This window comes from Lycorma delicatula, chromosome 7 (assembly GCF_047948215.1).
Source record: "Lycorma delicatula isolate Av1 chromosome 7, ASM4794821v1, whole genome shotgun sequence".
Taxonomy (NCBI): Eukaryota; Metazoa; Arthropoda; class Insecta; order Hemiptera; family Fulgoridae; genus Lycorma; species Lycorma delicatula.
The window spans coordinates 34804838-34819107 of NC_134461.1; the positions used below are offsets into that span (position 1 = coordinate 34804838).

The 14270-nt window shown below is 31.3% G+C and overlaps 1 protein-coding gene across 4 annotated transcripts in view; it reads right to left on the bottom strand.

Annotated features, from left to right (window-relative positions):
- LOC142327854 (putative cytochrome P450 304a1) overlaps positions 1 to 14270 on the bottom strand; it is a 61760-nt gene that overhangs the window by 14323 nt on the left and 33167 nt on the right. For all 4 annotated transcript variants that reach the window (XM_075371203.1, XM_075371204.1, XM_075371202.1 and 1 more), the window contains exons 5-6: positions 6269 to 6386; positions 13 to 193 (exon numbers count right to left, since the gene is read on the bottom strand). In XM_075371203.1, the coding sequence (XP_075227318.1) occupies positions 13 to 193; positions 6269 to 6386 (299 nt within the window). The remainder of the gene's footprint in view (positions 1 to 12; positions 194 to 6268; positions 6387 to 14270) is intronic.

The window sequence follows — 14270 nt, forward strand, 5'->3', positions numbered from 1 at the left end:
TGAATTCATTACTTTGGACGATCATTTAGTGTTGGTAATCTGCTTTTTCCTACAACATCTTCAATTTCTTCTTGGCATTTTTTTTGAACTCTTTGATGTTTACTTAGTAAGTATATTATGAAACTAGTCATAAAAGGTACAGTTGTTGAACCAGCAAATAACATATCCATACCAGTGACTTGTAACTGTTTTTCTGCAAAATAATTAAAAATGAATGTTAGGAATAATATACATACATGTTTTACAATTCAGTAAAATCTGAGTTAACGGAACCTGGATATAACAGAATCCTGTATACAACGTAAAATTTCCCTGGTCCCGTGAATTTTACCAAAGATATGATATTAATTATCCATGAAATAACGGAAACCTGGCTGACGCGGAAACGGAAAATTCTCACGAGTTAACAGAAACGTTTTTTTGAGAATCGTGTAGAGTACTATAATTTAAGCAAAAAAATACTTATACCCATTTAATGTCATACATAAAGTACAGTACTAAATTTTCCTACAATATGAAATTGAATGCGTTTACTATACAGTACTGTACCGTATAGTATACTTCTTTTTTTCTGTTTAGTCTACGGGAATCACCGTCAGGTATTACTTCAGGGGATGATATATAGGAGTGTAAGTGAAATGTAGTCTTTTACAGTCTCAGGTCGACCATTTCTGAGATATGTGGTTAATTGAAACCCAACACACCAAAGAACACCGGTATCCACGATCTAGTATTCAAATCCGTATAAAAGTAACTGCCTTTGGATTTGAACGTTGGAACTCCTGATTTCGAAATCGGCTGTTCTGCGAACTGCACAGTGTATTTTACTACGCTGTTACAAATTACCCTGCATAAACAAAAAAAAAAATTAGTCATATCAGAGTTGTAACTGATAAATTCGCATTTAACACTACATAAATGTTTACATTTTTAGTAAATCGTCACCAATCAAAATAGGCGACAACAGACAGACAATGTTAAAATCTTGTACAGGCGACGGCACACAGTCATTGTTGTTTTGGCTACTTACAGTAAACTAGCCTTTATGCCTACCCACCGGGTTGGTCTAGTGATGAACGCGTCTTCCCAAATCAGCTGACTTGGAAGTCGAGAGTTACAGCGTTCAAGTCCTAGTAAAGCCAGTTATTTTTACACGGATTTGAATACTAGATCGTGGATACCGGTGTTCTTTGGTGGTTGGGTTTCAATTAACCACACATCTCAGGAATGGTCGAACTGAGAATGTTCATGACTACAATTCATTTACATTCATACATATCATCCTCATTCATCCTCCGAAGTATTATCTATCGGTAGTTACCGGAGACTAAACAGGAAAAAAAGAGCCTACTGCCCTGTGAATTTTAACTTAACACACTTTCATCATTCCTTATCTCGAGTTACAATTTTCATTTAAATTAATTATGTAATGCCACTATACGTAACTTATCCATGTGTCGTTTTTGTTCGTTACAACAGTCTTCTTTACTGCGCGCGCGCCTCTATGCATGCATTTTGTTTTCCGTTCATTCGATGAATTTATCATTTTAATTTTTACGGATCTATATTACAGTTCAGTACCTAAAGTAAAAAACTGTTCAGTGGGATTGTTAGTTTAGTGTTCTTTCTTAGTGTAACAAATTTGACATCGAAAAAAGAGTTGTGTTAGGCTTAAATACAAAAATCAAAGCAATTGAAGCCAGCGAAAAAGACAAACGGTCCGTTAAAACTTGGTGAAAAATTTGGCGTAGGTAAGACTAAAAAAAAAACAGTTTTTTTTCAATTTAAAAAAATAAAAACGAGTTAAAAACTGAATAGTTAAAAGGGAGCGGTTCAAATAAAAGGCATATGCGAAAAACTACTAACGAAGAAATTAAACTCCCAAAATTGTTTGGGAGTGGTTTGTGAGTGCGAGGGCAAGAAAGTTACCGAATTCAGGAGTAATTGTATAGCATTTAGCAAAGGAAATTGAAAAGAAATCAGATAGCACCAATTTCAGCGCTTCAAATGGTCGGCTGGAAAGTTTTAAAAAGCGGCATCAAGTTGTGTTATAGAAGTGTGTGGCGAGGCTGGAGATGTGTGTGACGAGAGAGTAACTGACCGGAAGACAAAGCTACTTTGACTGAAAATTACGAACCTCGAAATATTGCTAACGTAAACGAAACCGGACTCTTTTATCATGCAAGACTCTTTGCTTGAAAGGAGAACGTTGTACAGGAGGGAAGCATTTCTAGGAAAGGTTGACAGTTTTTGTTTCCGGTTTTATGACAGGAGAACTGGAAAATCATGGATGACTCCGCGTATTATGGAGGAGTGGTTGCAAGGGTTTAATACAAGAATGAAGCAGCAAAATAAACACTTTCTTCTCTTTTTAGATAACGCCATATGTCATCCGGATATTGCATTAAGCCATGTTAAATTAGCTTGGTTCCCGCCAAATACGACAAGCGTTACGAGCCTATGAACCAAGGTGTAATAAAATGTCTCAAATTACACTACTGTGGATTTTTAATGAAATCACTGTTAGCAACTACTGAAACGGTACGGTCAACTACTCAAATGACTAAATCTATATCAGTGCTCGACGCTATAATTTGGCTGTAGGAAGCATTTAAATGCGTATCGGCAGAGACGGTTCAACACTGGTTCCAAAAATTAAAGTTTTAATTTCACACGGCTACAGAAACGGATCTTACGACGACATTTGATGTCTTACAAGAAGAACTTAACAGGACGTCTTATGAAAATTGCCGAGGATTTTGTTAACATGGACAATTTATTAAAGACCGAGGCTAACATAGAGAATATAGATTAATTTATTGACCACCATCGAGAGAAAACTGGCGAAGACAAAAGCGATTCCTTTGACGAAGACCGTAACAGTAACGAACGATACAAAAACCTGATCATAAAGAGCAGCGTTATACAGCCTATTAGACTTTCAGGAATTTTCACTTACAGCAAATGATTCAGAGTTTTTTAACATAATTTATAAAGCCGGAATGTTGACAGAAAACAGAGTAGCTGAAAGTAAAGTCAGTAAAAAAAATTAACAAACTTTTTTTTCTGATAATAAAGACCAAATTGCATAATGAACAGTAATAAAGTTCATTTAGGTTAATTTAAATTATGTTTACTTATTAAAGTGTATTAGTTTAAGGTACTGAAATTCGTTATTCTTCAAAATTATCAGTTCCTAAATTTAAGATTCTTTAAATTAAAATACGAAAATTGTTCTACAATCCAGTATGCTGTTCTTTCTGTACGTGCTAACATAAGATAGAAATTTTGTGCTTACGAATTTGCTAACTACTGTACAATCCACTGCCGAATTTGAAATGGAGTTCTGGTAAGTACACTACCATAGTTTTTTCTTTTATTTGTATAGTCCACTCGTTCATCTCCGTATTCATCGGAATCCTGTTCACAACGTAAAGTATTTTCGCTCCCACCAAATTCCGTTAACTCAGGTTTTATTGTATTATTTATTTACAATAAAACAAAGTTATTGTTCATAACAAGGACTAAAGGCAATGGCAGATGGTTATAGACCTATATTTAATATGAGCCATTTAAAGTATTATTTATTTATTAAAATTCTATACTGGATCTAAATCTATTTGTTAATATGTATGCGTGAAAAAATCTGTTTGAATGAAATATGCAATAAAACTCATACTATTCTAAATTTTTAAAGCATGTTTCATTTTTTAAGTAATGAAAATATTAGATAAACGTTAATTTTATAGTTTTAGTTAATATTAATCGTATATTTTTGCATTGTCATGAAAGTATTTTTCTAAACGATATTACACATACATTTTAATTACGAGAATGATATTGATGAATGAAAAGTGGTAGAAGTGATAGAATCTCTGCCATTCTTCTGTTATATCCTGAGTTCAAATTCCCACATTTTAACCATGCCGTAGGAGAAGAATCGCCACCTTGTGACGATTCCGGTCGCCATACAACCCCCCCCCCCCCGTTCCTTCACTGATGGGCTTTAACGGGAGTTGTCTTACAGAACATTAACTGATTACACCTTACAGTACCCAGGCCTCGATTGGGATGTCACCGATGTAAATGGCTCGGTAGACATTTACATCTGTGATTTTTTAACTCGGCTTTTGCCTTCGCTGCAAGCTTCATACGGACATCTTGAATGTCCTACAATTTTGCCCTCTAAATTAGCTAACCAAGTTCGCAAAAGCACGAACCCCGCGCCTAGTTCTATATTTTACAGAGCCAATTTGTAAATATCGCTTTGATGGAGGCAATAGAAAAAACAACATACCACCAGCAATGTTGCTCGCAACAACGTCGTTACTCCTAGCTCCCTTAGTAAACTCATTTTAATTCATACCCAAGACTTAGGTCAAATTACGAACTCCGGTCTGGTCCACTAGGGAGGGACAAACAGACCTACTCCCACTCAGCTCCATCGCAGAGTCCTGCACCACATTTTAACCAATCCATTTATATCATTCCAGGGAGTAGGACCTTGAAAATTAAAGGGAAAGAAAACTGTAGGAAAATTAAACACCGGTGGTCAAAACCATATTTAATGAATCAAATAAATAAACCATATACAAACTCAATACGTGTAAAAAAAAGCAACTAAGATCCATCAAAAAATTTATCCAAAACTAGTACCAGATCCTATGACAGAACTCCCAGTCCTTCTAATAGCTAAGTGAAAACTAACTCTGACTTAGAGCTTTAACAATTTTCACTTTAAAATAAAGTGTGGAAGATTTAATGAAATGTTTATCATAAATATTAGGTTTGTATCAAAGTTATATTGAATTTTTATTTAAATGCTTATTGGAGTCCTCTGAACATAGAATTTACAAGTTATCACCATGAAAGCATAATCCCGGGAAAGTTATACACTTGTTCTAATGTTTTTTCCATTAATTTTAACAGCATTGGAAGTCATTTGCCATATGGGTTAATTATATGTTGTAAATTAATTATGGTATGTTTCTTAAATCCCTAAATGTTGGTCTATCAAATGAAGAGAGGAGGTAGAAATTGCACATACCTCTTGTGGGCTAAAGAAGAAATGGAGAAGTGGGAATGGTTTTTTTCCAAGAATTCTCATATTAAAAGCTTATTGTTAGGTGATACTTTACTGTAGTGGAACACCCAATGATTTGCAAATTCCTTCAGACTCGCTGAACTCGTTTTTGAAGTTGTCCCAAGAACAGCAAGAATAGAAGGTATGATTAACTGTGTCCTGAAGATAAAAATTATTTTTTCCAAAATGCCACAACAAAAGAAAATTTATTTTAGATTTTCTCATGCTTTCTTCGATCAAGCTGAATTTTTTGTATGACATTCTTCCTTTTGCTTTGGGATAATACTTAAACATCTATGATTTACCTTCCTTATTACTTTAACCAAGAAGTTTGTCTCAATTTTGAATCTTTCCATCAAATGCTGTCAAATTTCCAATCGGTTTGCTCCATAAATGAGTGTTCATGTAATAGTTTTGAACAAATTTTTCACATGTGGAAATGGTCCATTAGAATTCTTCAATATCTTAATACCATAGCCTGGATTTTACCCCAATTATTCTGGTATTCAATCGGTGGTCTTTCACCATTTCAGCATACAACTTCTACATTTTGATAATTTATTGATAAGATTTTCCTTCCAGAAAGAGTTTCATTTTCAGCATTTTTTTATATCTCTTACAAAGCTCTATATCACTTAAAAACCATAACTGCCAAAAGATGCATTTGTATGAATTTTGGCTAAAGAAACAATATTTTGGTGAGTTTCACACAATCTTAAAGAATACAGTTTTTTGTTAGTAACTTGCATAGCAAATGAAATGAGATTATAAAACATAAGTTCATAAGAGCAGCATCAGCTCACAACCACTCAGCTGATCCAGTTAAAACAAATATGGACATGCAACCAAGGTCATGTCTATGTACATCAGTAAAATACTCTTACTCAGGGAAGTCTGTTCACTTACTTTTGGAACAAAACTTGTATATAAATGTACGCTTTATGATAGACATTTCATCAATTCTTAACTTTACATCTTTTAAATTGTATTCCCTGAAATGTTCCATCTTTCCAGAACTCAAACAATAGATTATTAAAAATTAAATTGTCTACATATATATTCTTTTTTTATGCTTACAAAGGATGTATTGTACGTAGAGAAAATGATAATAGAGATTCCATAATGTTTTAGAACATATTAATGAAAAGGAAATTTGCTACCCCATATTTTTATTGTTTTACTAACCTGTATATGTTGTTGGATATTGCAACTCCATTTGTTTTCTCATCTCTTGCATGTATTTGTCAATATAGTCATTTGTTGTGTCATCAGTAATTTTACTTTTATGCTCATCTATTAAATTCTGTGAATAAAATATTTATTATTTTAATTAGATACAACAATAGTCTAAAATAAATAAGTTATTTTTTAAAATACACAATTAGTGTGACTTACAGATACTGAACTGTATCACTCAAAGGTTTTTTAATTCAATATGTTATATTTTTTCACTGTGCAACTGAAAATAGTTGTACATTAAACTATTTCACGTGTGTATGTGTATTCTTTTTGCCATTTCTGCTAATTTTCACTTTATTCATCACACTTATCTTGTTCTCATAGTAAGTACATGATTACTTTCAACAAATCATTTTTCAGTTCACTTCTGTAGCTATATAATTCTGTATATATATATATAAATATTTGTGTGTGTGTATGTGTGTGTGTGTGCACGCGTGCGCATTATATACTGTATTAGATTTGATTATATTTATATTAGGAATAATAATAATAAAGGTTTGGGTGATTATAGATTACAAGGAGTTTTGTAGCAAATGTTGGTTATGATGATTTACATTTCAAAGATGTACAGATGGATTGGGGTTCACTTACTGATTCTTGTTTTGATTTGATAAATTTGAAAAATGTTGACCTTGATGATAAGGAACATTACTGTGGCTAATGCATTTAAATTTAACCTGAATGGTAGTGATAAGAATAATATTATTAAAAATATATTATATTATTAAATATATTTAAGTAGACTATGTTGACAGTAATTCACAAGATTTGATATCCATTAAAGAAGAATATTTAAAATCTTGGTTTGTAGATAAAACAAACAACAATATACAGATTCCAAAGAAACAATTGAGAATAGTGATTGCTTTTTACTTGAATATTTTATTAAATTTAGATTTAGAAAATGTATTAATTTTTTTAAAAATGAAATGATTATAGGTACAGAGGCTATTGTTTTTAGACATTTATTAGAAGGTGTACGTAAAATAGTTTCAAAATTGGCATTCTCAGATACATATAGATAGAATGTTAGCATATCACTTACAAATTTACTTAAAGACAAAGATTATGAATCTTTAATATGTGAAATATTACACATTTACTGTTTATTAAATATAAAAAATATACACCCAAATTAACAATAATACAAACTGATGACAATTTAAAACCTAATGATATATCGTGTTTTTCATCAACAGCCATAAATATAGATGTAATTGATTTGTATTCATCTACACAACCATTAAACTTTTCAATTAAACAACATTCACAATATCTACTAATCACATTTAAAGATCAACATGATAAGATTAATATAGTATTTGATGTGACTGCATTGAAACAAATCTTGAAAATTGATCATGGTCTGATAGATTAGAATATTATATACACCATCAAAAACAATTACAAATAAATTACGATGTTATTTCAGTAAAACGTATATCTTATTTAGATATTTCTTTTCACAATTTTTATTCACCAAATCAAATATCATATAATTATATAAAAACAAAAGGACTATATAATGGGACATTTTTTTTTTTTAAATTGTAAAGTGTAAAAATTCCATATATCGAAATATAATTTTAAAGCGACATAAAAAGATTAAATTTTCCGATACCCAGAAACAAGAATGTTGAAAAAAGGATACGCTAAATATGTGCAACCTTCAATTATTTGTGGTGATAATATAACATTATCTTTCCCTTACAACTATAAACCAAATAAATTATTTTATTCTTGTGAAGAAGAGTGATTATGTTCTAAATTTTTTAAATGTATGTAAGTCTTTAATGGTTATTATTCTTTTTTATCTATATAGTTTTATTTTATTTATAATTAATGACTGACACCTGATGAGAGAGACGTCATTTACGTCTATAGCATATGATTTATGTTATAGACATGTAAAAGATTGGGGATTCCCCATTAATGTCAGTTATTTTTATTCTTTTGTAAGTAATGAGTGTTGTTTTATGAAGGAAACAGAATTGTCTTACTACACTCTTTTCTCGTGAAATTTAATTGCAGTCACCATGATTAAGTTTAAATTTTATTATGATGTTTGGTCATCATTACTTTCAGCGATAGTGTAATACAACATCGATTATTTTTTTATGTAAACAATAATGATTATTTAATGTCTATAATGTAAGTTTAAACTTCAAAATCATTATTAGTTCTTTATTAACTATTCATCACATCATAAATAAAAAAAGGGTTAGAATTGGAAAATTCTAATGCGATTTTGAAAGGCTTAACCGAAAGGGAACTTTCCACTTCCTGGAACGATAGCCGGTAGTTTCATGCGTCTAAGTACAACCATTCTCGAGATATTCTCGCTTTTTTCATACAATATTTTTGTATTTGATGATGAAATAAAATAAAAGTATGTTTTTATTATCTAATAACCACTCGGATAGCGGTTCTGATCACTTTAAATTTATAACAAAGTTTTGAAAAAAAATCGGGCATCATTACTTTCAGCGAATTATAAACAACAAACAAGAATTATTATTAAAACATATATGAAGGCCGCGCTATTAGATAATTTTTTTATTTTAACATTAACAATGAATATAATGCTTATTTATATAAAAGGATGAATATATTTTATTTTTTTGTTTATGCAAATGTTTTTCAGTAACATATACAATAAAGAATCATTAATGACGCCCGCGAAAGAGTGCAAAATATGGGGATTTTGCTTGTGAAAGGCTGCATAATGTGTAAATTTCTATCTAGAGTGAGTGGGCATGGCTTAGGTCCCTTGATCAGAATGCTGCTCTCTGATTGGCTGCTGTCCTACAACCTGTTATCTATATCTATTCTCACATTCATCTCCAGCGATCATCTTGGGGACTACCAAGGCTGGAGACTGGTGAATGAGAAAAGTCTTTCAGACCACTATGTGATAGAGCTTCAATACACTAGGGAAGTCAATAGGAGGCACTCTGAGAAGATGATAACCTCAAAAACAGGCTGTAAGAGATTTGCAGAAGCTATTCCCAGACGACGCTGGGAAAATATAACACCAGAAGAATTTGTTGGCATGTGAGTAAGGAAAGTGCCAGAGCTAAGGTGGTGGTACCTTGCCCCCTCAACAGACACATGCATTGGTGGTCCCAGGAGCTTGCAGTACTTCAAAGAGGAGCACAGTAGGCATGTCGACGATATCAGAGAAAGACTCGGCGAGTAATGAAGTAGCAGATGAACATCAAGAGTACATGGAGGCAGGAAACTCTTACAGTTTTAAAATAAAGGAGCGCAAAAGGAAGGTGTGGAAGGATTTGGAATCCAAGGTTGATATTAACCCCTGGGGAAGGGGATACGAGGTAGTCACCAATAAATTCGGCTGGAAATTACCTGTGCTCTCACAGGAGAGAGTTCAAGCCTGTATTACTGTCCTGTTCCCTGTGTACCCAGCTTCTGTACAGGAAATGGTTGAAGTAGAGGATATACAGCCATTCCGGGTGGAAGAGCTCTTAGAGGTAAGCAGGCATATGAAATTAAGAAAGAGCCCGGGGCCAGTGGCCTGCCTGTGGAAGTTGTTAAAATTATGTTAGAGGTGGTGCCAGTGGCTACACTGGATATAATGATTTCTATTCTGTTGAGTGGAATTATACCTCCTGCATGGAAGGAAACTAGAACTGTGTTAATTATAAAACCGAACACGGCTGATGAACTAGGGGCATACAGACCCATCTCATTAATGAACAACTTTGGCAAATTCCTTGAAAGATTGGTATCAAGACAAGTTCTCAAGTGATATAGAGGACACTGAGGTTTCCATGAGAACCAATATAGCTTCCATGGAAACAGATCAGCAATTGATGCAGCAAGTAGTATTATGCAGCGGGTAGATCAAGTGGCAGCTGACACTTGGAGGATGAGGCTGATTCCAGTCCTGGTCACCCTTGATGTAGAGAATGCTTTTGGTTCTCTAAAATGGGAAGCAATATTTGATGCAATAAGAGAAAGGGGTATCAGAAGTTCATTTACATCAATTAAAAGACTTAACAATTGGAGAAAAAACTAAGATGGTTAGCTACAATATAGTAACATATATCCTAACATACTCATAGACAAAACAATTCACAATTTAAAAAACAAATTAATACATAATCACTAAGAACCTTTGTTTGTTGATAATATCATTATTATCATTAGAGATATATGCCAACAAAACTACTTTAAATTTGCTGACAAATATTATACTCAGGAAAATACCTTACTGATGATGAATTTTCCTTTGTCAGCTATGATGTCCAAAATCTATTTATGAGGATTTTCAAAATAAAATTATTTATGGCATTATTCATACTCATGATATCCTACTATGAACTCGGTATGTCAATGACCTTTTTGTTATTTATAATCCCGTTATATACAATCAATAATAACAATCTAATAATTTTGAATAAATAAAATTCATATTATAATGGTTTGAAATTAACCTTTGAAATCGATATAAATAGAACAATAAATTACTTAGATGTTACTATCAAAATTAATAAAGATAATAAATTTGTAATGTCAGTATATAGGAAATCCACAACCAATAAAACTACAATACATAGATATTCAAATCATCTTTGGTCACACAAAATTAATACATATACAAACATGATTAATAGAGCAGTTAATTACACACAATATAATAAAAATAAATTAAACAAAGAAATAGATATTATAATACAAATTGCTATAATAATGGTTGTTGTGACTCTTCAATTGATATATACAAAAAAAAATTTCAATAATTAACAATATAACTTCTCTAATACCAATAAATGATAAACAGAAAATTGACAATGTATATTTAAAATATTTATATACTGACAACATTGAAAATATGACTCAGGTTTATGATAAAAGTAAATTTAAACCTGCATATAAAGCAAATAACCATATAATAATACATTTTAAAACAGTAATCATACTGATTCATATAATTTATAAACTTTGTGTGGAATTTATAAAATAAATTTTAATGACTGAGACCACATTTATGTGGGTAAAACTAGTAGATCTTTTAAAAGCAGATTTCTTGAACATATTAAACACTATAGAAATGGAAAATTGGGTTTATCTAATGTTGCTGACCACCTCATTAACGATAAACACTATTTCTGATATTCAAACCAATTTGGAAATTAACAAACATAATATAAATAACAATAATAATAATGAAAGTTTAGACATTTTGGAGAAATATATATAAATATAAGATGAAATTCAACTTGATCAAGCTGCAAACAGAATACGAAGATGACACACTTGTAATGGCTGCAGTAGATGGCAGTACTTATTCAGATAAAAATAATGACAGCACATAAATCCAATTTAATTTCATTTAAATCCATACAGTACTGTAATACTAGCTAACCAAGACACATAGTATATTTTATTCTACTTATTTATTTATTTGTTTTAATTTTATTAATTCTGATGTTAAATTTTATACATGTTTTTAATTTCCATAATTTAATTTTTTATATATTTTTAAAAAAGAGTTTTAAATTGTCTTTTTTTTAAATTAAAAAAAAATGTATATATTTTCATTCTTAATTTTCAATTTTAATTTAATTTTAATTTGATAAAAAAATGAAATTACATATATTATAAAAAATTTTATATATATTTTAAATATCTTCAAGTTTAATACATAGTTCAACATAAAAGTTAAAAAACGAAAATTACAACTGAAAATGTAGATTGTCATGAAAAAGCTATTGTAAAGTTATGAAAAAAAAATGATAAGTGCCATGTTACTTACTTTTTAATTTCTGTACTTAGGTGGACCAAGTTGGATTATATATACAATACATATATTACAACAAGACCAGTATAACAGACCTGAGTAACAGATTCCTGCCAAATAAGAAGAAAGTAGTAGAAAATATAATAATGGGAATAATCCAGAAAGGGGCTAAAAGAAACCCTTCTACTAAAGCTAACAAGTCTGTTTAACAATCTTCATTTGTAATACTGCCCGCTGGCACACCTAAACAGATATTTAATGAAAAGGGGTTACTGTATCAGGGAAGGAATCTCATGGAAAAATGTGAGGGCAGACGATGATTCTCATGCTTCAAGTTGGGTTTAGTCCAGCAGGTAAACAGGATAGGAGTATAAATATTCCTAGTTGACAGTCAGTCTGCGAGGAGAGTCTGCAAGAGAATGCTTTGATAGAGTTCTGCAAGATGAGTTTAACAGGAGAGTATCCTGGGAAGAGTTATTATGCGAATTTGAAGTAAGAGTATTCTTTGCTGAAGTCAATGAAGGAGAAAATTTCTAGTGCATACAAGTTTGACACAAATAAAGTGGCATCACAAGTAATTCCAGCACATGAAGTCAAGAAGTGGTTCGGTGAGTAACTGTTAGACTAAGAGTAAAAGAGATAATGTACTAAATTTCATTTATAAATTGTTAGGGTAGTTTAATTTGTGAACAGCAAAGGTATTTGCTGCAAAAGAACTTACTTGTCTAATCTACTGCACTATTGTTGTTAATACAAGACTAGTTGTTAAAAGTATTAAGATTAGTGGTCATGCCAGTGGGAGTGAATTCTGGTATTTAACTACATGTATAAACAAACTACATCAATCAAGCTACATCATTTAACTACATTTTTCTAAACAAACTATATCAGTATAGTTCTCATAATTTAACTGCGATAATCTGATGTTAATAAGGGACGGCACCTTGGACACCTGCAGAGCTCGCTTCAGTCATCATTCCCATATACCCAGAGGGCTCCAACCCCCGCACTGTTCGTTAGCCTCATGATTGTGAGAATAATACTGATAAATGACAATTATAGTATTCAGGCTTTATAGAAACCTGAAAAAGAAACTAAATTATGAAAGACAAAATAATAGCAGCTATGGTAACTAAAGTAGACACACCTTTAAAGATGAAAAGTTCATAACTTATTTCTTTGCCACGGAGGCAGAAATATAGTAATGAAGTAAAAGGATTAATCTTTCTTTTCTTAATGAATAACTTCAATTTTCAACTTCACTCTCCTTGGGGGTGAATATTTTTAATAATGAATATTTTTAATGTTTTAACCTTCAAGGGAGCTAGGGCCTTGGTCTGTCCCTTAAAACCTTCCATGGTATAATACGAATGTATCCTCAAAATTTGAAAGCAATTGATATGTTGGTTCTTCAAGATTTTTCATAATGAAATATATTTAAAAACCTTCTCAGTTACTCTAAAAAAAATGAGTAAAAATTGGGTTGGGATTAATGAAGTAGTTTTATGTTTATCCTGAACAAACAAAAACTCTCTTCTTCTTTATATAATAGTATAGAATTTATTTTACATAAATTTAATTGTATTATTTTTGTAATAATATTCATTCAATTGATTTGAATCATTCAGTTCATTCATTTTAAAAAAGAATGTTTTAAAACATAGTTAGTAATAGATTCCTTATAATACCATCTCAAAATATTTCAAACTCTTTGAGTCATTTTCCACTTAGTTACACGTAGTTTCCACTTAGTTAGTTTCCACGTAGTTACATTCCAGCAATATTTATTTTCAATACAAGCAAAATCATCACAGAGCTCTTACTCTGGATGCAATTATAGTGGTAAAATTATTACTCAGAAAAAAAAAATTAATATTATTTTTAGATTAATTTTCTCTATGTCTGAGATTCTTGTTTGATGGACTCCATATACTATATACTGTTCATATTAATCCATATACTATTCTTATTAGTACACAAATCGACCTAATTGTTAAAGATAGACTGATGAAATCTTCTACCTTATTTTTAAGTCAAGCTGCAATAGTTATTAAATAGCTGAGCAGTTTTTCCTACTTCATTACTAAGCTGTAGATCAGGTTTTCTGTGATGAATATTGCTTATCGTGTAGATAAGTGGAGTTATTTCTAAATAACTCCAAGTAATTTTGTATGTTTGTAC